This window comes from Staurois parvus, unplaced genomic scaffold (genome assembly GCF_062004578.1).
Source record: "Staurois parvus isolate SC_StPar_1 unplaced genomic scaffold, SC_StPar_1.0 ptg000154l, whole genome shotgun sequence".
Lineage (NCBI taxonomy): Eukaryota > Metazoa > Chordata > Amphibia > Anura > Ranidae > Staurois > Staurois parvus.
Window position 1 is genome coordinate 7,210,672 of NW_028317950.1, and position 27,047 is coordinate 7,237,718.

Here is a 27,047-nt window from a genome sequence, read left to right on the forward strand (position 1 = left end):
CCACACTATAGAAATGCAGTCCTGATGCCTTCCAGTGTGGAGTGTTTTTTATTTTTTTTTTAATGCATTCCAGTGAATTTTTTTTTTCTCCTCTCTTTTTCTACAATTTAAAAAGGGACATGCATTTTTGGTGTGTTCTTGAGGTGTTTTACCGTGTTCCACTACAGTTATGTGCAGAAAAAATGCAGCCTGCTCTACTTTTTTTTTTTTTTTTTCTGCACCCGAAACGCACTGGAACTGCGAGCACTGATGTGCACTATGACATTGACAACCATATAAACCTACTTTCTGTGCATTTTGGATGCAGAAAAAAAAGCAACTGAAATGCATGTAGTGTGACCTGGCCCTTAAGGGCCGTTTTACAATATAGAAACGCAGTTCAGATGTATTCCGAATGCATTTACGCATGTGCATTTTTGATGCATTCTGGTGCGTTTTTTATGTGTTCCAGTGCATTTTTTTTTTTTTAATACATTTCAGTTCATTTTTAACCCTCTCGTTTTCTTCAATTTAAATAGGTATTTGTGCATTCCAGTGTGTCTTTGATATGTTTTGCTGCATTCCAGTGTGTTTTTGATGCATTTTACTGTGTTCCAGTATAGTCCTATGCGGAAAAAATGCAGCATGTTCTCTTTTTTTTTTTTTTTTTTTTTTTTCTGCAACCGGAAAACACTGGAACTGCAAGCACTGATGTGAACTATGACATTGATAACCATATAACCTACTTTCTGTGCGTTTTGGATGCAGAAAAAAGCAACTGAAACGCATGTAGTGTGACCTGACCCTAATCATGGATTTCTATTCCTTGCAGGGACAGTGTCTGCATGGAGTTTGTTTTTCCCCACCTCTGTTCTCCAGTTTCATTGTGCAAGCAAATGAAAAAAATGTTTGCAGACTAATTGCCCTCTAATCAAATAAATTCTAGAAATTGTTGCTATGACTGTGCTTTTGCTATTGGGCCAGCCATACATGGATCGAAATTCGTCTGCAGCGCCAATTAAACGTAATATCCTATTAGGATTTGAATATATTAGTCTTCTTTTGCTAGCTGCCAGTATATTGTCACTAGCAAAAACTTTTTTTTTGTTTTTTTCTTTTTGAAATGCAGGAAATAAATGAAACTATATTTTAAAGTCTTTACCCCAATCGATAAAATCTCAGAGTTTTTAATTTAAAAGCTTAAAAAAAAGTGGAAAGGTCCACTTCCCTGCTAGCCTCCAGACACACGGACAAAAAGCAGTAAGAAAAGCTTCAAAAATACAGATTTAACAAAAAGAATTTAAAAAAAAAAAAAAAAAAAAACCTTTGTCCCTTGATCTCGGCTTCCAGGAGGTACAGGAATTTGAAATTCCCCTAAACCCGGCCCCATTGCAGGAAATCCTTCTCACTGGGTTTTGAATGGCCAGAAGAAAGCAATGGGTAGTAATGTAATCTACACCTACTGAAAAGAAGGGACCGAGTTATTTTTTAGTTGTTGTGAAATCTTTATTGTATTCCATTGATATTGAAGGTCCGTTTTAAATTAATTTCAAGTTTTTTTTTCTTTTTTTTTTTTTATAAATCTGCAGCTTTCATTAAAATGATACCTGTTGATCCTGACATGGAGGTCCCTATTCAGGTACTTCCTAATATAGGGTGATAACTGAGATGACAAGCAGCTGTGACGCATTGGGCAGGTGCATTTCGCTCATGGAGACAAGCAGCTGTTCATTGGGCAGCAGCATTCCCATGATGCAGACTATAAGTGGCTGTGCTGACCCATTGGGCAGATGTTTTCCCCTCATGATGACAACAAGCAGCTGTGGTGGCAAGTTGGGGTCTGCGAGCAACTGTGTAGATCTACTGAGCAGGTGTACTCCCTAATGGGACTGCAAGCAACTGTCCAGACACACTAGGTAAGTGTAACCCCCTAATGATGATTATAAGCAACTGCTTATAACATTGGGCAGGTGTTCCCCCTGAAAGATGACTACAAGAAGCTGTGCTGACACATTGGGCAGGTGATCCCCCCCTAATGATGACTACAAGCGGCTGTGCTGACACATTGGGCAGGTGTACCCTCCTAATGATGACTACCAGCAGCTGTGCTGACACATTGGGCAGGTGTACCCCCCTAATGATAACTACCAGCAGCTGTGCTGACACATTGGGCAGGTGTACCCCCCTAATGATATCTACAAGCAGCTGAGCTGACACATTGGGCAGGTGTACCCCCCTAATGATGACTACCAGCATCTGCTCACACATTGGGCAGGTGTACCCCCCTAATGATGACTACCAGCATCTGCTGACACATTGGGCAGGTGTACCCCCCTAATGATGTCTACAAGCAGCTGTGCTGACACATTGGGCAGGTGTACCCCCCTAATGATGACTACAAGAGGCTGTGCTGACACATTGAGCAGGTGTACCCCCCTAATGACTACAAGCGGCTGTGCTGACACATTGGGCAGATGTACCCCCCTAATGACTACTAGCAGCTGTGCTGACACATTGGGCAGGTGTACCCCCCTAATGATGACTACAAGAAGCTGTACTGACACATTGGGCAGGTGTACCCCCCTAATGATGTCTACAAGCAGCTGTGCTGACACATTGGGCAGGTGTACCCCCCTAATGATGACTACAAACAGCTGTGCTGACACATTGGGCAGGTGTACCCCCCTATTGATGACTACAAACAGCTGTGCTGACACATTGGGCAGGCATGCCTCCCTGACGGAGACTACAAGCAGCTGTGGTGACATGTTGGGCATTCATTCTCCAATGTTGTCACAGTCAATGCCAATGCTGGAGTGCAAGAATTGCCTGAAAGAGGCTGGAGGAGATCAGCAGCACTGAGATGCAATCAGGAATCCTTTGACATGGAGTGGAGTCTGCTCTGATCAGCAGGGCATCTGTGAGCAGATTTGCAGAATTGCAGCTGAACGGGACGGATGTCAGTTTTTTTTTTGTTTTTTTTACATCCATGCCTATTCATTTTGTGCCGGTTGGACCTGTGACAGCTCAATTGGCAGACGGACGTAAACAGACATCACTGTCTTTTTACATCAGGGTACCTCTGGTCCGTCACATTTAGGACTGCAAAAATGGAAAAGGACACCGTTCTTTTCCTTTTTTTTTTTTTCTGTTCTCCAGACTTCATGGACTCAAAGGAAGGTGAGTGTAAATGAATACAAGTCCACTTCCATCTGCCTCTCAGTAGGGCTGCATGGATCTTTCATCCTGGGCTCACACTGATGCGGTGCGGAATTTGCAGCGGTTTTTGTGCGAATTCCGTACTGCATTACAATCGCACCCTGTTCATGCGAACCGCTGCGGGTGTGTATGTTAACAACACCCTGAAAGTGGTCTGCAAAACGCGGTGCGATGTGCTGAATTGGATCGCATAGGTGTGAATTCCCATGTGATCCGATTCTAGTGCGGACCAAAAAAAGGGTCCTGCACCTTTGCGGTGTAGTGCGAATTGAGCCATACAAAATGTATAGCTCCAGTCGCATCGCACACAAATCGCATGTGATGTGCACAGGAATGCGGTGCGGTTCCTGTGCAAATCACATGTGATGTGCTGCACCGCACAAGTGTGAACCTGGGCTCAATCAGAGCTGCCTAGAAAACTGACAGGTACTGACAGATCTGAATGCCCAAGCCTTACCCTGGGTTCACATAAGCCTTTTCCGCAGCGTTTTGCAGAAACGCAGTACAGTCCATTTAACATGATTTCTATGGGACATGTTCATATCTTCGTGTTTTCACCCGGTGCATTTTTTGGAAGGGTCAGGAACTTTTTGAATGCAAAAAGTTGCGTTTTTGGTTCTTCAATTAAAACGTTGCAGAAAAGCATGAAATACATTTTTGATGTGTTTGCATTTTAAATATGCCTAGCAACATGAAAAATACCAGAAAACGCGTCAAAAACGCAATGCAGAAACTGGTCAAACGCATTCTGCATAGGTGTGAACCTAGCCTTAAAGCAGAACTTCACTCTCGGTCAACTTTGACTGTTTTTAATCCTTATGCTAGCATTCGTAAATAGATAGGAAAATATAACATATTTACTTGTTTGAATTTTTTTTTTTTTTTTACATCAGTTACTTCCTGATTTCCAAGTCTAGACAAATGATGTCATACATTCCACAGCAACTTTGAAATTGTTGACCAGACATGACAGGTGTGCTCTGATTGGATGATAGGAGCAACACATGGCCGTCTCCCTCCTCACATTTAGTTGCGCTTGGTTACAAATAATCAACACTTGCCCACAGAAAAGATGGCGTTCTTCTCAGAAGGACGTAGACTTTTCATAGTGATGTCGTCTGCAGGACTTTCCACGCAGCCAATGGGAGTTGAGGTGTCCGCTTGCCTGAGTTCTCAATGGCCAGGAGGTGGAGAGAAGGCGGTCTATTCCCGTGTCTCGCGAGGCTGCGCTCAGGTAGTGGAAAATATGGCGATGTCCTTGTGTGTGAGGGCGCTGCGCCTCACCCGGGTCGCCCGGCCACTGCTGCTGAGGAGACCCGCCGTCCTCGCCCGGTCCGTGCACTCTGCGCCCCCAACCGCCTCGTCCTCTGTCATTTCTGAACACCACGAACAGCTGGGACCCGAGGAGGAACCTGAGGAGGAGGTGGTCAACATGTACTTGACGGTGAGCTATAGGGGGCATGGAGGGGTTTATATTCTGTATGGGGTTCCTGAGAGGTTATTATTATTCTGTTTGGGGTTCCGGGGGGGATTATTATTCTGTTTGGGGTTCCGGTGCATTATTATTCTGTTTGGGGTTCCGGGAGGATTATTATTCTGTATGGGGTTCCTGAGGGATTATTATTCTGTATGGGGTTCCTGAGGGATTATTATTATTCTGTATGGGGTTCCGGAGGGATCATTATTTTGTATGGGGTTCCGGGGGGATTATTATTCTGTTTGGGGTTCCGGGGGGGATTATTATTCTGTATGTGGTTCCTGAGGGATTATTATTATTCTGTATGGGGTTCCGGAGGGATTATTATTTTTCTGTATGGGGTTCCGGGGGATCATTATTTTGTATGGGGTTCCTGAGGGATTATTATTATTCTGTATGGGGTTCCTGAGGGATTATTATTCTGTATGGGATTCAGAGGGATTATTATTCTGTATGGGGTTCGGAGGGATTATTATTCTGTATGGGGTTCTGGGGATTATTCTGTATTGGGGTTCCGGAGGGATTATTCTGTATTGAGGTTCCGGGGGGGAGTATTCTGTATTGGGGTTCCGGAGGGGATTATTCTGTATTGGGGCCCGAGGGGGATTATTATTCTCTATGAAGGGGCCCGGGGGGGATTATTATTCTCTATGAAGAGCCCGGGGGATTATTATTCTGCATGGGGTTCCTGAGAGGTTATTATTATTCTGTTTGGGGTTCCGGGAGGATTATTATTCTGTATGGGGTTCCTGAGGGATTATTACTCTCTACGGAGTGGGTTTTGGGGGGGGTTATTATTCTCTACGGAGGGGGCCGGGGAGATTATTACTCTCTATAGTAGGGGCCCCGGGGTATTATTTTTCTCTATGGAGGGGGCCCCGGGGGGATTATTCTGTATGGAGGGGGCCCCGGGGGGATTATTCTGTATGGAGGGGGCCCCGGGGGTATTATTCTCTATGGAGGGGGCCCCGGGGGGATTATTCTCTATGGAGGGGGCCCCGGGGGGATTATTCTCTATGGAGGGGGCCCCGGGGGGGATTATTCTCTATGGAGGGGGCCCCGGGGGGGATTATTCTCTATGGAGGGGGGCCCGGAGGGGATTATTATTCTCTATGGAGGGGGCCCGGGGGGGATTATTATTCTCTATGGAGGGGGCCCGGGGGGGATTATTATTCTCTATGGAGGGGGCCCGGGGGGGATTATTATTCTCTATGGAGGGGGCCCGAGGGGGGGATTATTATTCTCTATGGAGGGGGATTATTATTCTCTATGGAGGGGGCCTGGGGGGGATTTTTCTCTATGGAGGGGGCCTGGGGGTGGGGATTATTATTCTCTATGGAGGGGGCCTGGGGGGATAATTATTCTGTATGAGGTTCGGGGGGGATTATTACTGTCTATGAAGGGGGCCCGGGGGATTGTTATTCTGTATGAAGGGGGCTTGGGGGGATTATTACTCTATGGAGGGTTCCGGGGGGGGGTTATTTCTCTCTCTAGAGGGTGCCCAGGGGGGGGGAGACTATTATTCTCTTTGGAGGGGCCCGGGGGGGATTATTATTCTGTATGTAGGGGGCCAGGGTGCATCATTATTCTGTATGGGGTTGCGGGGGGATTATTATTCTGTATGGGGTTGCGGGGGGATTATTATTCTGTATGGGTTTCTAGGGGGATTATTATTCTGTATGGGTTTCTAGGGGGATTATTATTCTGTATGGGTTTCTAGGGGGATTATTATTCTGTATGGGTTTCTAGGGGGATTATTATTCTGTATGGGTTTCTAGGGGGATTATTATTTTGTATGAGGTTCCGAGGGGATTATTATTCTATATGGAGTATGGGGGGATTATTCTCTGTGGATGGGGCCCGGTGCATTATTATTCTGTATGGGTTTCCAGGAGGATTATTATTCTGTGTTGAGGTCCGGGGGGGATTATGATTTTCCATGGAAGAGCCCGGGCGGGATTATTATTCTCTGTGGAGTGGGCGCGGTGGAGTGGATTAATTATTCTCTATGGAGGGGGCCTGGGGGTGGGATTATTATTCTGTATGAGGTTTCGGGGGGGATGATTATTCTGTATGAGGTTCCGGGGGATTATTACTCTCTATGGAGGGGGCCCGGGAGGATTATTACTCTATGGAGGGGGCCCGGGGGGATTATTATTCTCTATGGAGGGTGGCCTGGGGGGATTATTATTCTCTATGGAGGGGGCCCGGGGGGGATTATTATTCTCTATGGAGGGGGCCCGGGGGGGATTATTATTCTCTATGGAGGGGGCCCGGGGGGGATTATTATTCTCTATGGAGGGGGCCCGGGGGGGATTATTATTCTCTATGGAGGGGGCCCGGGGGGATTATTATTCTCTATGGATGGGGCCCGAGGGATTATTATTCTGTATGGGGTTCCGGGGGAATTATTATTCTCTATGGAGGGGGCCCGAGGGATTATTATTCTGTATGGGGTTCCGGGGGAATTATTATTCTCTATGGAGGGGGCCCGAGGGATTATTATTCTGTATGGGGTTCCGGGGGAATTATTATTCTCTATGGAGGGGGCCTGAGGGATTATTATTCTGTATGGGGTTCCAGGGAATTATTACTCTCTATGGAGGGGGCCTGGGGGGGATTATTATTCTCTATGAAGGGGGCCCGGGTGGGAATATTGTTCTCTATGAAGAGAGCCCAGGGGGATTATTCTCTATGAAGGGGGCCCGTGGGGGATTATTATTCTGTGTGGTGTTGCGGGGGGATTATTATTCCGTGTGGGGTTGCGGGAGGATTATTATCCTGTGTGGGGTTGTGGGAGGATTATTATCCTGTGTGGGGTTGCGGGAGGATTATTATCCTGTGTGAGGTTCCGAGGGGATTTTTATTCTCTATGAAGGGCTCCCGGTGCATTATTATTCTGTATGGGGTTCTGGGGGGATTACTATTCTTATGGGGTTCTGGGGGGATTATTATTCTCTGTGGAGGGGGCCTGGAGGGATTATTCTGTTTGGGGTTCCAGGGGGATTATTATTCTTCATGGAGGGGGCCCGGGGGTATTATTATTCTCTATGGAGGAGGCCCAGGGGGATTATTACTCTAGGGAGGGGACCCGGAGCAATATTATTCTTTAGGGTGGGGTCTGGGGGGATTATTATACTGTATGGGGTTCTGGGGGGATTGTTATTCTCTGGAGGAGGCCCGGTGGATTATTATTCTGTATGGGGTTCTTGGGGGATTATTATTCTGTATGAGGCCCGGGGAGATTATTCTCTATGGAGGGCGACCAGTGGGGATTATTACTCTCTATGGAAGGGGCCCGGGGGGGGATTAATATTCTCTATGGAGGGGGATTATTATTCTCTATGGAGGGGTTCCGGGGGGATTATTATTCTGTATGAGGTTTTGGGGGAATTATTATTCTGTATGAGGTTCCGGGGGGATTATTATTCTCTATGGAGGGGGCCCGGGGGGGATTATTATTCTCTATGAAGGGGGCACGGGGGGATTATTATTCTCTATGAAGGGGGCCCAGGGGGGGATTATTATTCTCTATGAAGGGGGCCCGGGGGGGATTATTATTCTCTATGAAGGGGGCCCGGGGGGGATTATTATTCTCTATGAAGGTTGTCCGGGGGGGATTATTATTCTCTATGAAGGGGGCCCGGGGGGATTATTATTCTTTATGAAGGGGCCGGGGGAATATTCTGTATGGGGTTGCAGGAGGATTATTATCCTGTATGAGGTCCAGGGGGATTATTATTCTCTATGGAGGGGGCCCGGGGGGATTATTATTCTCTATGGAGGGGGCCCGGGGGGATTATTATTCTCTATGGAGGGGGCCCGGGGGGATTATTTTTTATGGAGGGGGCCTGGTGGGATGATTATTCTTTATGGAGGGGGCCCGGGCGGATTATTATTCTTTATGGAGGGGGCCCGTGGGGGGATTATTATTCTCTATGGAGGGGGCCCGGGGGGGGATTATTATCCTCTATGGAGGGGGCCCGGGGGGGGATTTTTATTCTCTATGGAGGGGGCCCGGGGGGGGATTATTATTCTCTATGGAGGGGGCCCGGGGGTGGGATTATTATTCTCTATGGAGGGGGCCGGGGGGGGGATTATTATTCTCTATGGAGGGGGCCGGGGGGGGGAATTATTATTTTCTATGGAGGGGGCCGGGTGGGGGATTATTATTCTCTATGGAGGGGGCCGAGGGGGGATTATTATTCTCTATGGAGGGGGCCGGGGGGGGATTATTATTCTCTATGGAGGGGGCCCGGGGGGGATTATTATTCTCTATGGAGGGGGCCCGGGGGGGGATTATTATTCTCTATGGAGGGGGCCGGGGGGGGATTATTATTCTCTATGGAGGGGGCCCGGGGGGGGATTATTATTCTCTATGGAGGGGGCCCGGGGGGGGATTATTATTCTCTATGGAGGGGGCCCGGGGGGGATTATTATTCTCTATGGAGGGGGCCCGGGGGGGATTATTATTCTCTATGGAGGGGTCCCGGGGGGGATTATTATTCTCTATGGAGGGGGCCCGGGGGGGGGGATTATTATTCTCTATGGAGGGGGCCGGGGGATTATTATTCTCTATGGAGGGGGCCCGGGGGGGGGTTTATAATTCTCTATGAAGGGGGCCCGGGGGGGGATTATTATTCTCTATGGAGGGGGCCCGGGGGGGATGATTATTCTCTATGGAGGGGGGCCCGGGGGAATATTCTGTATGGGGTTGCAGGAGGATTATTATTCTTTGTGGGGTTGCGGGGGGATTATTATTCTCTATGGAGGGGGCCCGGGGGGGGATTATTATTCTCTATGGAGGGGGCCGGGGGGGGATTATTATTCTCTATGTAGGGGGCCGGGGGGGGGATTATTATTCTCTATGGAGGGGGCCGGGGGGGGGGATTATTATTCTCTATGGAGGGGGCCGGGGGGGGGATTATTATTCTCTATGGAGGGGGCCAGGGGGGGGGATTATTATTCTCTATGGAGGGGGCCGGGATTATTATTCTCTATGGAGGGGGCCCGGGGGGGGGGATTATTATTCTCTATGGAGGGGGCCCGGGGGGGGGGATTATTATTCTCTATGGAGGGGGCCCGGGGGGGGGGATTATTGTTCTCTATGGAGGGGGCCGGGGGGGGGCGGGCCCGGGGGGGGGGGATTATTATTCTCTATGGAGGGGGCCCGGGGGGGGGGATTATTATTCTCTATGGAGGGGACCCGGGGGCGGATTATTATTCTCTATGGAGGGGGCCCGGGGGGGGATTATTATTCTCTATGGAGGGGGCCCGGGGGGGGGGATTATTATTCTCTATGGAGGGGGCCGGGGGGGGGGGGATTATTATTCTCTATGGAGGGGGCCCGGGGGGGGGTTTATTATTCTCTATGGAGGGGGCCCGGGGGGGGGGGTTTATTATTCTCTATGGAGGGGGCCCGGGGGGGGGGGGTTTATTATTCTCTATGGAGGGGGCCCGGGGGGGGGGGGGTTTATTATTCTCTATGGAGGGGGCCCGGGGGGGGGTTTATTATTCTCTATGGAGGGGGCCCGGGGGGGATTATTATTCTCTATGGAGGGGGCCCGGGGGGGGGATTATTATTCTCTATGGAGGGGGCCCGGGGGGGGATTATTATTCTCTATGGAGGGGGCCCGGGGGGGGGGGTTATTATTCTCTATGGAGGGGGCCCGGGGGGGGATTATTATTCTCTATGGAGGGGGCCCGGGGGGGGATTATTATTCTCTATGGAGGGGGCCCGGGGGGGGGGATTATTATTCTCTATGGAGGGGGCCCGGGGGGGGGGATTATTATTCTCTATGGAGGGGGCCCGGGGGGGGGATTATTATTCTCTATGGAGGGGGCCCGGGGGGGGGGATTATTATTCTCTATGGAGGGGGCCCGGGGGGGGGATTATTATTCTCTATGGAGGGGGCCCGGGGGGATTATTATTCTCTATGGAGGTGGCCCGGGGGGGGATTATTATTCTCTATGGAGGGTTCCCGGGGGGGGATTATTATTCTCTATGGAGGGGGCCCAGGGGGGGGGATTATTATTCTCTATGGAGGGGGCCCGGGGGGGGGATTATTATTCTCTATGAAGGTTGTCCGGGGGGATTATTATTCTCTATGAAGGGGGCGGGGGGATTATTATTCTTTATGAAGGGGGCCCGGGCGGAATATTATTCTTTATGGAGGGGGCCCGGGGGGGATTATTATTCTCTATGGAGGGGGCCCGGGGGGGGGGGGTTTATTATTCTCTATGGAGGGGGCCCGGGGGGGGGGGGGTTTATTATTCTCTATGGAGGGGGCCCGGGGGGGGGTTTATTATTCTCTATGGAGGGGGCCCGGGGGGGATTATTATTCTCTATGGAGGGGGCCCGGGGGGGGGATTATTATTCTCTATGGAGGGGGCCCGGGGGGGGATTATTATTCTCTATGGAGGGGGCCCGGGGGGGGGGGTTATTATTCTCTATGGAGGGGGCCCGGGGGGGGATTATTATTCTCTATGGAGGGGGCCCGGGGGGGGATTATTATTCTCTATGGAGGGGGCCCGGGGGGGGGGATTATTATTCTCTATGGAGGGGGCCCGGGGGGGGGGATTATTATTCTCTATGGAGGGGGCCCGGGGGGGGGATTATTATTCTCTATGGAGGGGGCCCGGGGGGGGGGATTATTATTCTCTATGGAGGGGGCCCGGGGGGGGGATTATTATTCTCTATGGAGGGGGCCCGGGGGGATTATTATTCTCTATGGAGGTGGCCCGGGGGGGGATTATTATTCTCTATGGAGGGTTCCCGGGGGGGGATTATTATTCTCTATGGAGGGGGCCCAGGGGGGGGGATTATTATTCTCTATGGAGGGGGCCCGGGGGGGGGATTATTATTCTCTATGAAGGTTGTCCGGGGGGATTATTATTCTCTATGAAGGGGGCGGGGGGATTATTATTCTTTATGAAGGGGGCCCGGGCGGAATATTATTCTTTATGGAGGGGGCCCGGGGGGGATTATTATTCTTTATGGAGGGGGCCCGGGGGGGATTATTATTCTCTATGGAGGGGGCCCGGGGGGGGGATTATTATTCTCTATGGAGGGGGCCCGGGGGGGGGATTTTTATTCTCTATGGAGGGGGCCCGGGGGGGGGGAATATTATTCTCTATGGAGGGGGCCGGGGGGGGGATTATTATTCTCTATGGAGGGGGCCCGGGGGGGGATTATTATTCTCTATGGAGGGGGCCCGGGGGGGGGATTATTATTCTCTATGGAGGGGGCCCGGGGGGGGGATTATTATTCTCTATGGAGGGGGCCCGGGGGGGGGATTATTATTCTCTATGGAGGGGGCCGGGGGGGATTATTATTCTCTATGGAGGGGGCCCGGGGGGGGGGATTATTATTCTCTATAGAGGGGGCCCGGGGGGGATTATTGTTCTCTATGGAGGGGGCCCGGGGGGGGGATTATTATCCTCTATGGAGGGGGCCCGGGGGGGGATTTTTATTCTCTATGGAGGGGGCCCGGGGGGGGAATATTATTCTCTATGGAGGGGGCCGGGGGGGGGAATATTATTCTCTATGGAGGGGGCCGGGGGGGGATTATTATTCTCTATGGAGGGGGCCGGGGGGGGATTATTATTCTCTATGGAGGGGGCCCGGGGGGGGGGATTATTATTCTCTATGGAGGGGGCCCGGGGGGGGGGATTATTATTCTCTATGGAGGGGGCCCGGGGGGGATTATTATTCTCTATGGAGGGGGCCCGGGGGGGGGGATTATTATTCTCTATGGAGGGGGCCGGGGGGGGATTATTATTCTCTATGGAGGGGGCCCGGGGGGGGATTATTATTCTCTATGGAGGGGGCCCGGGGGGGATTATTATTCTCTATGGAGGGGGCCCAGGGGGGATTATTATTCTCTATGGAGGGGGCCCAGGGGGGATTATTATTCTCTATGGAGGGGGCCCGGGGGGGATTATTATTCTCTATGGAGGGGGCCCGGGGGGGGGATTATTATTCTCTATGGAGGGGGCCCGGGGGGGGGGATTATTATTCTCTATGGAGGGGGCCCGGGGGGGGATTATTATTCTCTATGGAGGGGGCCCGGGGGGGATTATTATTCTTTGAAGGGGGCCCGGGGGGGATTATTATTCTCTATGAAGGGGTCCGGAGGGGATTATTATTCTCTATGAAGGGGGCCGGGGGGGATTATTATTCTCTATGAAGGGGGCCCGGGGGGATTATTATTCTTTATGAAGGGGCCCGGGGGAATATTCTGTATGGGGTTGCAGGAGGATTATTATTCTTTGTGGGGTTGCGGGGGGATTATTATCCTGTATGAGGTCCGGGGGGATATTATTCTCTATGAAGGGCTCCCGGTGCATTATTATTCTGTATGAGGTTCTGGGGGGATTACTATTCTGTATGAGGTTCCGGGGGGATTATTATTCTGTATGGGGTTCCGGAGGGATTATTATTCTGTATGGATGGGCCCCGGGGGGGATTATTATTCTCTATGAAGGGGGCCCGGGGGTTTAGTATTCTCTATGAAGGGGCCCCGGGGTGGATTATTATTCTCTATGAAGGGGGCCCGGGGGGGGATTAATATTCTCTATGGAGGGGGCCCGGGGGGGGATTATTATTCTCTATGAATGGGGCCCGGGGGGGATTATTATTTTCTATGAAGGGGGCCCGGGGGGGATTATTATTCTCTATGAAGGGGGCCCGGGGGGGATTATTATTCTCTATGAAGGGGGCCCAGGGGGGGGGATTATTATTCTCTATGAAGGGGGCCCGGGGGGGATTATTATTCTCTATGAAGGGGGCCCGGGGGGAATTATTATTCTCTATGAAGGGGGCCCGGGGGGGATTATTATTCTCTATGAAGGTTGTCCGGGGGGATTATTATTCTCTATGAAGGGGGCGGGGGGATTATTATTCTTTATGAAGGGGGCCCAGGCGGAATATTATTCTCTATGGAGGGGGCCCGGGGGGGATTATTATTCTCTATGGAGGGGGCCCGGGGGGGATTATTATTCTCTATGGAGGGGTCCCGGGGGGGATTATTATTCTCTATGGAGGGGTCCCGGGGGGGATTATTATTCTCTATGGAGGGGGCCCGGGGGGGGATTATTATTCTCTATGGAGGGGGCCCGGGGGGGGGATTATTCTTCTTTATGGAGGGGGCCCGGGGGGGATTATTATTCTCTATGAAGGGGGCCCGGGGGGGATTATTATTCTCTATGAAGGGGGCCGGGGGGGATTATTATTCTCTATGAAGGGGGCCCGGGGGGATTATTATTCTTTATGAAGGGGCCCGGGGGAATATTCTGTATGGGGTTGCAGGAGGATTATTATTCTTTGTGGGGTTGCGGGGGGATTATTATCCTGTATGAGGTCCGGGGGGATATTATTCTCTATGAAGGGCTCCCGGTGCATTATTATTCTGTATGGGGTTCTGGGGGGATTATTATTCTCTATGGATGGGGCCCGTGGGGGATTATTATTCTCTATGAAGGGGGCCCGGGGGTTTAGTATTCTCTATGAAGGGGCCCCGGGGTGGATTATTATTCTCTATGAAGGGGGCCCGGGGGGGATTAATATTCTCTATGGAGGGGGCCCGGGGGGGGATTATTATTCTCTATGAATGGGGCCCGGGGGGATTATTATTCTCTATGAAGGGGGCCCGGGGGGGGATTATTATTCTCCATGAACGGGGCCCGGGGGGGGATTATTATTCTCTATGAAGGTGGCCCGGGGGGATTATTATTCTCTATGAAGGGGGCCCGGGGGGATTATTATTCTTTATGAAGGGGGCCCGGGCGGAATATTATTCTTTATGGAGGGGGCCCGGGGGGATTATTATTCTCTATGGAGGGGGCCCGGGGGGGGGATTATTATTCTCTATGGAGGGGGCCCGGGGGGGGGATTTTTATTCTCTATGGAGGGGGCCCGGGGGGGGATTTTTATTCTCTATGGAGGGGGCCCGGGGGGGGGATTATTATTCTCTATGGAAGGGGCCCGGGGGGGATTATTATTCTCTATGGAGGGTCCCCGGGGGTGGGATTATTATTCTCTATGGAGGGGGCCGGGGGGGGATTATTATTCTCTATGGAGGGGGCCGGGGGGGGGGATTATTCTCTATGGAGGGGGCCGGGGGGGGGGGATTATTATTCTCTATGGAGGGGGCCGGGGGGGGAATATTATACTCTATGGAGGGGGCCCGGGGGCGGATTATTATTCTCTATGGAGGGGGTCGGGGGGGATTATTATTCTCTATGGAGGGGGCCCGGGGGGGAGATTATTATTCTCTATGGAGGGGGCCCGGGGGGGATTATTATTCTCTATGGAGGGGGCCCGGGGGGGGATTATTATTCTCTATGGAGGGGGCTGGGGGGGGATTATTATTCTCTATGGAGGGGGCCCGGGGGGGGGGGTTTATTATTCTCTATGGAGGGGGCCCGGGGGGGGATTATTATTCTTTATGAAGGGGGCCCGGGGGGGATTATTATTCTCTATGGAGGGGGCCCGGGGGGGGATTATTATTCTCTATGGAGGGGGCCCGGGGGGGGGATTATTATTCTCTATGGAGGGGGCCCGGGGGGGGATTTTTATTCTCTATGGAGGGGGCCCGGGGGGGGATTTTTATTCTCTATGGAGGGGGCCCGGGGGGGGATTATTATTCTCTATGGAGGGTCCCCGGGGGTGGGATTATTATTCTCTATGGAGGGGGCCGGGGGGGATTATTATTCTCTATGGAGGGGGCCGGGGGGGGGATTATTATTCTCTATGGAGGGGGCCGGGGGGGGGGGGATTATTATTCTCTATGGAGGGGGCCGGGGGGGGAATATTATACTCTATGGAGGGGGCCCGGGGGCGGATTATTATTCTCTATGGAGGGGGTCGGGGGGGATTATTATTCTCTATGGAGGGGGCCCGGGGGGGAGATTATTATTCTCTATGGAGGGGGCCCGGGGGGGATTATTATTCTCTATGGAGGGGGCCCGGGGGGGGATTATTATTCTCTATGGAGGGGGCCGGGGGGGGGATTATTATTCTCTATGGAGGGGGCCGGGGGGGGGATTATTATTCTCTATGGAGGGGGCCCGGGGGGGGGGGTTTATTATTCTCTATGGAGGGGGCCCGGGGGGGGATTATTATTCTCTATGAAGGGGGCCCGGGGGGGATTATTATTCTCTATGAAGGGGTCCCGGGGGGGATTATTATTCTCTATGAAGGGGTCCCGGGGGGGATTATTATTCTCTATGAAGGGGGCCCGGGGGGGGATTATTATTCTCTATGGAGGGGGCCCGGGGGGGGATTATTATTCTCTATGGAGGGGGCCCGGGGGGGGGATTATTATTCTCTATGGAGGGGGCCCGGGGGGGGGATTATTATTCTCTATGGAGGGGGCCCGGGGGGGGGATTATTATTCTCTATGGAGGGGGCCCGGGGGGGGATTATTATTCTCTATGGAGGGGGCCTGGGGGGGGGGAATTATTATTCTCTATGGAGGGGGCCCGGGGGGGGGATTATTATGCTCTATGGAGGGGGCCCGGGGGGGGATTATTATTCTCTATGGAGGGGGCCCGGGGGGGATTATTATTCTCTATGGAGGGGGCTCGGGGAGGATTATTCTCTATGGAGGGGGCCCGGGGGGGATTATTATTCTCTATGGAGGAAGCTCGGGGGGGGGGATTATTATTCTCTATGGAGGGGGCCCGGGGGGGGAGATTATTATTCTCTATGGAGGGGGCCCGGGGGGGGGAGATTATTATTCTCTATGGAGGGGGCCCGGGGGGGGATTATTATTCTCTATGGAGGGGGCCCGGGGGGGATTATTATTCTCTATGAAGGGGGCCCGGGGGGGGATTATTATTCTCTATGAAGGGGGCCCGGGGGGGGATTATTATTCTCTATGAAGGGGGCCCGGGGGGGGATTATTATTCTCTATGAAGGGGGCCCGGGGGGGGATTATTATTCTCTATGAAGGGGGCCGGGGGGGATTATTATTCTCTATGAAGGGGGCCGGGGGGGATTATTATTCTCTATGAAGGGGGCCGGGGGGGATTATTATTCTCTATGAAGGGGGCCCGGGGGGATTATTATTCTTTATGAAGGGGCCCGGGGGAATATTCTGTATGGGGTTGCAGGAGGATTATTATTCTTTGTGGGGTTGCGGGGGGATTATTATCCTGTATGGGGTTCCGGGGGGATTATTCTCTGTGGAGGGGGCCTGGAGGGATAATTTTGTATGGGGTTCCAGAGGGATTATTATTCTTTATGGAGGAGGCCCAGGGGGATTGTTACTCTAAGGAGGGGACCCCGGGGCAATATTATTCTTTAGGAAGGGGGCTGGGGGGTTTATTATACTGTATGGGGTTCTGGGGGGGGGGATTATTATTCTCTGTGGAGGGGGCCCGGTGGATTATTATTCTGTATAGGGTTCCGGGGGGATTATTATTCTGTTTGGGGTTCTAGGGGGATTATTATTTTGCATAGGGGTCCAGGGGGATTATTATTCTGTATGATGCCCGGTGAGATTATTATTCTCTATAAAGGGGTTCCGGGGAGATTAATATTCTGTATGAGGTTTTGGGGGAATTATTCTATATGAGGTTCCGGGGGCATTATTACTCTCTCTGGGGGGGGTTATCATACTCTATGGAGAGGGCCTGGGGGGGGGGGTTATTATTCTCTATGGAGAGGGCTTGGGGGCGGGTTATTATTCTCTATGGAGAGGGCCCGGGGGGGATTATTATTCTCTGTGGAGGGGGCCCGGGGGGGGATTATTATTCTCTATGGAGGGGGCCCGGGGGGGGGATTATTATTCTCTATGGAGGGGGCCCGGGGGGGGGATTAGTATTCTCTATGGAGGGGGCCCGGGGGGGTGTTTATTATTCTCTATGGAGGGGGCCCGGGGGGGGGGGGTTTATTATTCTCTATGGAGGGGGCCCGGGGGGGGGTTTATTATTCTCTATGGAGGGGGCCCGGGGGGGATTATTATTCTCTATGGAGGGGGCCCGGGGGGGGGATTATTATTCTCTATGGAGGGGGCCCGGGGGGGATTATTATTCTCTATGGAGGGGGCCCGGGGGGGGGATTATTATTCTCTATGGAGGGGGCCCGGGGGGAGGATTATTATTCTCTATGGAGGGGGCCCGGGGGGGGGGGATTATTATTCTCTATGGAGGGGGCCCGGGGGGGGGGATTATTATTCTCTATGGAGGGGGCCCGGGGGGGATTATTATTCTCTATGGAGGGGGCCCGGGGGGGATTATTATTCTCTATGGAGGGGGCCCGGGGGGGGGGGATTATTATTCTCTATGGAGGGGGCCCGGGGGGGGGATTATTATTCTCTATGGAGGGGGCCCGGGGGGGGGATTATTATTCTCTATGGAGGGGGCCCGGGGGGGATTATTATTCTCTATGGAGGGGGCCCGGGGGGGATTATTATTCTCTATGGAGGGGGCCCGGGGGGGATTATTATTCTCTATGGAGGTGGCCCGGGGGGGGATTATTATTCTCTATGGAGGGGGCCCGGGGGGGGATTATTATTCTCTATGGAGGGGGCCCGGGGGGGGATTATTATTCTCTATGGAGGGGGCCCGGGGGGGGGGTTTATTATTCTCTATGGAGGGGGCCCGGGGGGGGATTATTATTCTCTATGAAGGGGGCCCGGGGGGGATTATTATTCTCTATGAAGGGGTCCCGGGGGGGATTATTATTCTCTATGAAGGGGTCCCGGGGGGATTATTATTCTCTATGAAGGGGTCCCGGGGGGATTATTATTCTCTATGAAGGGGTCCCGGGGGGGATTATTATTCTCTATGAAGGGGGCCCGGGGGGGATTATTATTCTCTATGGAGGGGGCCCGGGGGGGGGGATTATTATTCTCTATGGAGGGGGCCCGGGGGGGGGATTATTATTCTCTATGGAGGGGGCCCGGGGGGGGATTATTATGCTCTATGGAGGGGGCCCGGGGGGGGATTATTATTCTGTATGGGGTTTTGGGGGAATTATTATTCTCTATTGTTTGGGCCCGGGGGGATTATTATTCTCTATGGAGGGGGCCCGGGGGGGGGATTATTATTCTCTATGGAGGGGGCCCGGGGGGGGATTATTATGCTCTATGGAGGGGGCCCGGGGGGGGATTATTATTCTGTATGGGGTTTTGGGGGAATTATTATTCTCTATTGTTTGGGCCCGGGGGGATTATTATTCTCTATGGAGGGGGCCCGGGGGGGATTATTATTCTCTATGGAGGGGGCCCGGGGGGGGATTATTATTCTCTATGGAGGGGGCCCGGGGGGGGATTATTATTCTCTATGGAGGGGGCCCGGGGGGGGATTATTATTCTCTATGGAGGGGGCCCGGGGGGGGGATTATTATTCTCTATGGAGGGGGCCCGGGGGGGATTATTATTCTCTATGGAGGGGGCCCGGGGGGGGGGATTATTATTCTCTATGGAGGGGGCCCGGGGGGGGGGATTATTATTCTCTATGGAGGGTGCCCGGGGGGGGGATTATTATTCTCTATGGAGGGGGCCCGGGGGGGATTATTATTCTCTATGGAGGGGGCCCGGGGGGGATTATTATTCTCTATGGAGGTGGCCCGGGGGGGGATTATTATTCTCTATGGAGGGTTCCCGGGGGGGATTATTATTCTCTATGGAGGGGGCCCGGGGGGGGGATTATTATTCTCTATGGAGGGGGCCCGGGGGGGGGGGATTATTATTCTCTATGGAGGGGGCCCGGGGGGGGGGATTATTATTCTCTATGAAGGGGGCCCGGGGGGGATTATTATTCTCTATGAAGGGGGCCCGGGGGGGATTATTATTCTCTATGAAGGGGGCCCGGGGGGGATTATTATTCTCTATGAAGGGGGCCCGGGGGGGATTATTATTCTATATGAAGGTTGTCCGGGGGGATTATTATTCTTTATGAAGGGGGCCCGGGGGGGAATATTATTCTCTATGGAGGGGGCCCGGGGGGGGATTATTATTCTCTATGGAGGGGGCCCGGGGGGGGGGATTATTATTCTCTATGGAGGGGGCCCGGGGGGGGGGGATTATTATTCTCTATGGAGGGGGCCCGGGGGGGGGGATTATTATTCTCTATGGAGGGGGCCCGGGGGGGGGGGATTATTATTCTCTATGGAGGGGGCCCGGGGGGGGATTATTATTCTCTATGGAGGGGGCCCGGGGGGGGGATTATTATTCTCTATGGAGGGGGCCCGGGGGGGATTATTCTCTATGGAGGTGGCCCGGGGGGGGATTATTATTCTCTATGGAGGGTTCCCGGGGGGGGATTATTATTCTCTATGGAGGGGGCCCGGGGGGGGGATTATTATTCTCTATGGAGGGGGCCCGGGGGGGATTATTATTCTCTATGAAAGGGGCCCAGGGGGGGGATTATTATTCTCTATGAAGGGGGCCCGGGGGGGATTATTATTCTCTATGAAGGGGGCCCGGGGGGGATTATTATTCTCTATGGAGGGGGCCCGGGGGGGATTATTATTCTCTATGGAGGGGGCCCGGGGGGGATTATTATTCTCTATGGAGGGGGCCCGGTGGGGTATTATTATTCTCTATGGAGGGGGCCCGGGGGGGGGATTATTATTCTCTATGGAGGGGGCCCGGGGGGGGATTATTATTCTCTATGGAGGGGGCCCGGGGGGGGATTATTATTCTCTATGGAGGGGGCCCGGGGGGGGGGATTATTATTCTCTATGGAGGGGGCCCGGGGGGGATTATTATTCTCTATGGAGGGGGCCCGGGGGGGGGATTATTATTCTCTATGGAGGGGGCCCGGGGGGGGGATTATTATTCTCTATGGAGGGGGCCCGGGGGGGGTATTATTCTCTATGGAGGGGGCCCGGGGGGGATTATTATTCTCTATGGAGGGGGCCCGGGGGGGGATTATTATGCTCTATGGAGGGGGCCCGGGGGGGGATTATTATGCTCTATGGAGGGGGCCCGGGGGGGGATTATTATTCTCTATGGAGGGGGCCCGGGGGGGGGGGATTATTATTCTCTATGGAGGGGCCCCTGGGGGGATTATTATTCTCTATGGAGGGTTCCCGGGGGGGATTATTATTCTCTATGGAGGGGGCCCGGGGGGGGATTATTATTCTCTATGGAGGGGGCCCGGGGGGGGGATTATTATTCTCTATGGAGGGGGCCCGGGGGGGGGATTATTATTCTCTATGGAGGGGGCCCGGGGGGGATTATTATTCTCTATGGAGGGGGCCCGGGGGGGGGATTATTATGCTCTATGGAGGGGGCCCGGGGGGGGATTATTATTCTCTATGGAGGGGGCCCGGGGGGGGATTATTATTCTCTATGGAGGGGCCCCTGGGGGGATTATTATTCTCTATGGAGGGTTCCCGGGGGGGATTATTATTCTCTATGGAGGGGGCCCGGGGGGGGATTATTATTCTCTATGGAGGGGGCCCGGGGGGGGGATTATTATTCTCTATGGAGGGGGCCCGGGGGGGGATTATTATTCTCTATGGAGGGGGCCCGGGGGGGGGATTATTATTCTCTATGGAGGGGGCCCGGGGGGGATTATTATTCTCTATGAAGGGGGCCCGGGGGGGGATTATTATTCTCTATGAAGGGGGCCGGGGGGGATTATTATTCACTATGAAGGGGGCCGGGGGGGATTATTATTCTCTATGAAGGGGCCCGGGGGAATATTCTGTATGGGGTTGCAGGAGGATTATTATTCTTTGTGGGGTTGCGGGTATTCTCTATGGAGGGGGCCCGGGGGGGGGGTTTATTATTCTCTATGGAGGGGGCCCGGGGGGGGGATTATTATTCTCTATGAAGGGGGCCCGGGGGGGATTATTATTCTCTATGAAGGGGGCCCGGGGGGGATTATTATTCTCTATGAAGGGGGCCCAGGGGGGGATTATTATTCTCTATGGAGGGGGCCCGGGGGGGGATTATTATTCTCTATGGAGGGGGCCCGGGGGGGGATTATTATTCTCTATGGAGGGGGCCCGGGGGGGGGAATAATATTCTCTATGGAGGGGGCCCGGGGGGGGGGATTAATATTCTCTATGGAGGGGGCCTGGGGGGGGATTAATATTCTCTATGGAGGGGGCCCGGGGGGGATTATTATTCTCTATGGAGGGGGCCCGGGGGGGGGGATTATTATGCTCTATGGAGGGGGCCCGGGGGGGGGGATTATTATTCTCTATGGAGGGGGCCCGGGGGGGGGGATTATTATTCTCTATGGAGGGGCCCCTGGGGGGATTATTATTCTCTATGGAGGGTTCCCGGGGGGGATTATTATTCTCTATGGAGGGGGCCCGGGGGGGGATTATTATTCTCTATGGAGGGGGCCCGGGGGGGGGATTATTATTCTCTATGGAGGGGGCCCGGGGGGGGATTATTATTCTCTATGGAGGGGGCCCGGGGGGGATTATTATTCTCTATGGAGGGGGCCCGGGGGGGGGGATTATTATGCTCTATGGAGGGGGCCCGGGGGGGATTATTATTCTCTATGGAGGGGGCCCGGGGGGGGATTATTATTCTCTATGGAGGGGGCCCGGGGGGGGATTATTATTCTCTATGGAGGGTTCCCGGGGGGGATTATTATTCTCTATGGAGGGGGCCCGGGGGGGGATTATTATTCTCTATGGAGGGGGCCCGGGGGGGGGATTATTATTCTCTATGGAGGGGGCCCGGGGGGGGGATTATTATTCTCTATGGAGGGGGCCCGGGGGGGATTATTATTCTCTATGAAGGGGGCCCGGGGGGGGGATTATTATTCTCTATGAAGGGGGCCGGGGGGGATTATTATTCACTATGAAGGGGGCCGGGGGGGATTATTATTCTCTATGAAGGGGCCCGGGGGAATATTCTGTATGGGGTTGCAGGAGGATTATTATTCTTTGTGGGGTTGCGGGTATTCTCTATGGAGGGGGCCCGGGGGGGGGGGTTTATTATTCTCTATGGAGGGGGCCCGGGGGGGGGATTATTATTCTCTATGAAGGGGGCCCGGGGGGGATTATTATTCTCTATGAAGGGGGCCCGGGGGGGATTATTATTCTCTATGAAGGGGGCCCAGGGGGGGATTATTATTCTCTATGGAGGGGGCCCGGGGGGGGGATTATTATTCTCTATGGAGGGGGCCCGGGGGGGGATTATTATTCTCTATGGAGGGGGCCCGGGGGGGGGATTAATATTCTCTATGGAGGGGGCCCGGGGGGGGGGATTAATATTCTCTATGGAGGGGGCCCGGGGGGGGGATTATTATGCTCTATGGAGGGGGCCCGGGGGGGGGATTATTATTCTCTATGGAGGGGGCCCGGGGGGGATTATTATTCTCTATGGAGGGGGCCCGGGGGGGATTATTGTTCTCTATGGAGGGGGCCCGGGGAGGATTATTCTCTATGGAGGGGGCCCGGGGGGGGATTATTATTCTCTATGGAGGAAGCCCGGGGGGGGGGATTATTATTCTCTATGGAGGGGGCCCGGCGGGGGAGATTATTATTCTCTATGGAGGGGGCCCGGCGGGGGAGATTATTATTCTCTATGGAGGGGGCCCGGGGGGGATTATTATTCTCTATGAAGGGGGCCCGGGGGGGGATTATTATTCTCTATGAAGGGGGCCGGGGGGGATTATTATTCTCTATGAAGGGGGCCGGGGGGGATTATTATTCTCTATGAAGGGGGCCGGGGGGGATTATTATTCTCTATGAAGGGGGCCCGGGGGGATTATTATTCTTTATGAAGGGGCCCGGGGGAATATTCTGTATGGGGTTGCAGGAGGATTATTATTCTTTGTGGGGTTGCGGGGGGATTATTATCCTGTATGAGGTCCGGGGGGATATTATTCTCTATGAAGGGCTCCCGGTGCATTATTATTCTGTATGGGGTTCCGGGGGGATTATTATTTTCTATGGATGGGGCCCGGGGGGATTATTATTCTCTATGGAGGTGGCCCGGGGGGGGGATTATTATTCTCAATGGAGGGGGCCCGGGGGGGGATTATTATTCTCTATGGAGGGGGCTGGGGGGGGGATTATTATTCTCTATGGAGGGGGCCCGGGGGGGGGTTTATTATTCTCTATGGAGGGGGCCCGGGGGGGGATTATTATTCTCTATGAAGGGGGCCCGGGGGGGATTATTATTCTCTATGAAGGGGTCCCGGGGGGGATTATTATTCTCTATGAAGGGGGCCCGGGGGGGATTATTATTCTCTATGGAGGGGGCCCGGGGGGGGGATTATTATTCTCTATGGAGGGGGCCCGGGGGGGGGGGATTATTATTCTCTATGGAGGGGGCCCGGGGGGGGGGGATTATTATTCTCTATGGAGGGGGCCCGGGGGGGGGATTATTATTCTCTATGGAGGGGGCCCGGGGGGGGGATTATTATTCTCTATGGAGGGGGCCCGGGGGGGATTATTATTCTCTATGAAGGGGGCCCGGGGGGGATTATTATTCTCTATGAAGGGGGCCCGGGGGGGGATTATTATTCTCTATGAAGGGGGCCGGGGGGGATTATTATTCTCTATGAAGGGGCCCGGGGGAATATTCTGTATGGGGTTGCAGGAGGATTATTATTCTTTGTGGGGTTGCGGGTATTCTCTATGGAGGGGGCCCGGGGGGGGGGTTTATTATTCTCTATGGAGGGGGCCCGGGGGGGGGGGATTATTATTCTCTATGAAGGGGGCCCGGGGGGGATTATTATTCTCTATGAAGGGGGCCCGGGGGGGATTATTATTCTCTATGAAGGGGGCCCAGGGGGGGATTATTATTCTCTATGGAGGGGGCCCGGGGGGGGGATTATTATTCTCTATGGAGGGGGCCCGGGGGGGGGATTAATATTCTCTATGGAGGGGGCCCGGGGGGGGGATTAATATTCTCTATGGAGGGGGCCCGGGGGGCGGATTAATATTCTCTATGGAGGGGGCCTGGGGGGGGATTAATATTCTCTATGGAGGGGGCCTGGGGGGGGATTATTATTCTCTATGGAGGGGGCCCGGGGGGGGGATTATTATGCTCTATGAAGGGGGCCCGGGGGGGGATTATTATTCTCTATGGAGTGGGCCCGGGGGGGATTATTATTCTCTATGGAGGGGGCCCGGGGGGGATTATTGTTCTCTATGGAGGGGGCCCGGGGAGGATTATTCTCTATGGAGGGGGCCCGGGGGGGGGATTATTATTCTCTATGGAGGAAGCCCGGGGGGGGATTATTATTCTCTATGGAGGGAGCCCGGGGGGGGGGATTATTATTCTCTATGGAGGGGGCCCGGCCGGGGAGATTATTATTCTCTATGGAGGGGGCCCGGGGGGGGATTATTATTCTCTATGGAGGGGGCCCGGGGGGGATTATTCTCTATGAAGGGGGCCCGGGGGGGGATTATTATTCTCTATGAAGGGGGCCGGGGGGGATTATTATTCTCTATGAAGGGGGCCGGGGGGGATTATTATTCTCTATGAAGGGGGCCGGGGGGGATTATTATTCTCTATGAAGGGGGCCCGGGGGGATTATTATTCTTTATGAAGGGGCCCGGGGGAATATTCTGTATGGGGTTGCAGGAGGATTATTATTCTTTGTGGGGTTGCGGGGGGATTATTATCCTGTATGAGGTCCGGGGGGATATTCTTCTCTATGAAGGGCTCCCGGTGCATTATTATTCTGTATGGGGTTCCGGGGGGATTATTATTTTCTATGGATGGGGCCCGAGGCATTATTATTCTGTATGGGGTTTTGGGGGAATTATTATTCTCTATTGTTTGGGCCCGGGGGGATTATTATTCTCTATGGAGGGGGCCCGGGGGGGATTATTATTCTCTAGGAGGGGGCCCGGGGGGGATTATTCTCTATGAAGGGGGCCCGGGGGGGATTATTATTCTCTATGGATGGGGCCTGGGGGAAGAATAGTATTCTCTATGAAGGGGCGCGGGGGGGGGGGGGAATAGTATTCTCTATGAAGGGGGCCCGGGGGGATTATTATTCTCTATGAAGGGGCCGGGGGAATATTCTGTATGGGGTTCCGGGTGGATTACTATTCTGTATGGGGTTGCGGGAGTATTATTATTCTTTGTGGGGTTGCGGGAGGATTATTATTCTGTATGAGGTCCCGAGGGGATTATTATCCTGTATGGGGCCCGGGGGATTGTTATTCTCTATGAAGGGGGCCCGGTGCAGTATTATTGTGTATGGGGTTCTGGGGGGATTACTATTCTGTATGGGGTTCTGGAGGGATTATTATTCTGTATGGGTTCCGGGGGGATTATTATTCTGTATGGGTTCCGGGGGGATTATTATTCTGTATGGGGTTCCGGGGGGATTATTCTCTGTGGAGGGGGCCTGGAGGGATAATTCTGTATGGGGTTCCAGAGGGATTATTATTCTTTATGGAGGAGGCCCAGGGGGATTGTTACTCTAAGGAGGGGACCCCGGGGCAATATTATTCTTTAGGAAGGGGGCTGGGGGGTTTATTATACTGTATGGGGTTCTGGGGGGGGGATTATTATTCTCTGTGGAGGGGGCCCGGTGGATTATTATTCTGTATAGGGTTCCGGGGGGATTATTATTCTGTTTGGGGTTCTAGGGGGATTATTATTTTGCATAGGGGTCCAGGGGGATTATTATTCTGTATGATGCCCGGTGAGATTATTATTCTCTATAAAGGGGTTCCGGGGAGATTAATATTCTCTATGGAGGGCGCCGGGAGGCGGTGATGATTATTCTCTATGGAGGGGTTCCGGGGAGATTATTATTCTGTATGAGGTTTTGGGGGAATTATTCTATATGAGGTTCCGGGGGCATTATTACTCTCTCTGGGTCGGGTTATCATTCTCTATGGAGAGGGCCTGGGGGGGGGGTTATTATTCTCTATGGAGAGGGCTTGGGGGGGGTTATTATTCTCTATGGAGAGGGCCGGGGGGGGGGGTTATTATTCTCTATGGAGAGGGCCTGGGGTGGGGATTATTATTCTCTATGAAGGGGGCCCGGGGTGGTATTATTCTCTATGAAAGTGGCCAGGGGGATTATAATTCTCCATGTAGGGGTTCTGGGGGGATTATTATTCTAACTTCTAAAAATGTTTAAATCAAATTTCATTTTAAATTTAGGCCAAAATGTATTCTGCTCCATGTCTTTGCTAAAAATAAATCTCAATATGTGTAAATTAATTGGTTTACTTGGAAGTTCTAGCGTTTACAAATGGCGGTATAGATACTGGAATTATTTTTTTTTTTTTTTTATACTAGTAATCTCGGCGATCAGCGAATTATAGCGGGACTGTGGCAGGTGAGCTGACTAACTGCCACTGGCACCCCAATGACACTAATACAGTGATCATTGCTAATCAAAAGCACTGACACTGTACTAATGGCACTGGGCAGGAAGGGGTTAACATCTGGGGCGATCAAAGGGTTTACTG

General features: G+C 52.8%; 1 protein-coding gene across 1 annotated transcript in view; it reads left to right on the forward strand.

The window, feature by feature from the left end:
* The first annotated feature begins 4,398 nt into the window (after positions 1–4,398).
* NDUFB11 (NADH:ubiquinone oxidoreductase subunit B11) overlaps positions 4,399–27,047 on the forward strand; it is a 46,425-nt gene continuing 23,776 nt past the window's right edge. The window contains exon 1 of the mRNA XM_089674992.1: positions 4,399–4,642. Coding sequence (XP_089531118.1) covers positions 4,445–4,642 — 198 coding nt within the window. The 5' untranslated portion in view covers positions 4,399–4,444. The remainder of the gene's footprint in view (positions 4,643–27,047) is intronic.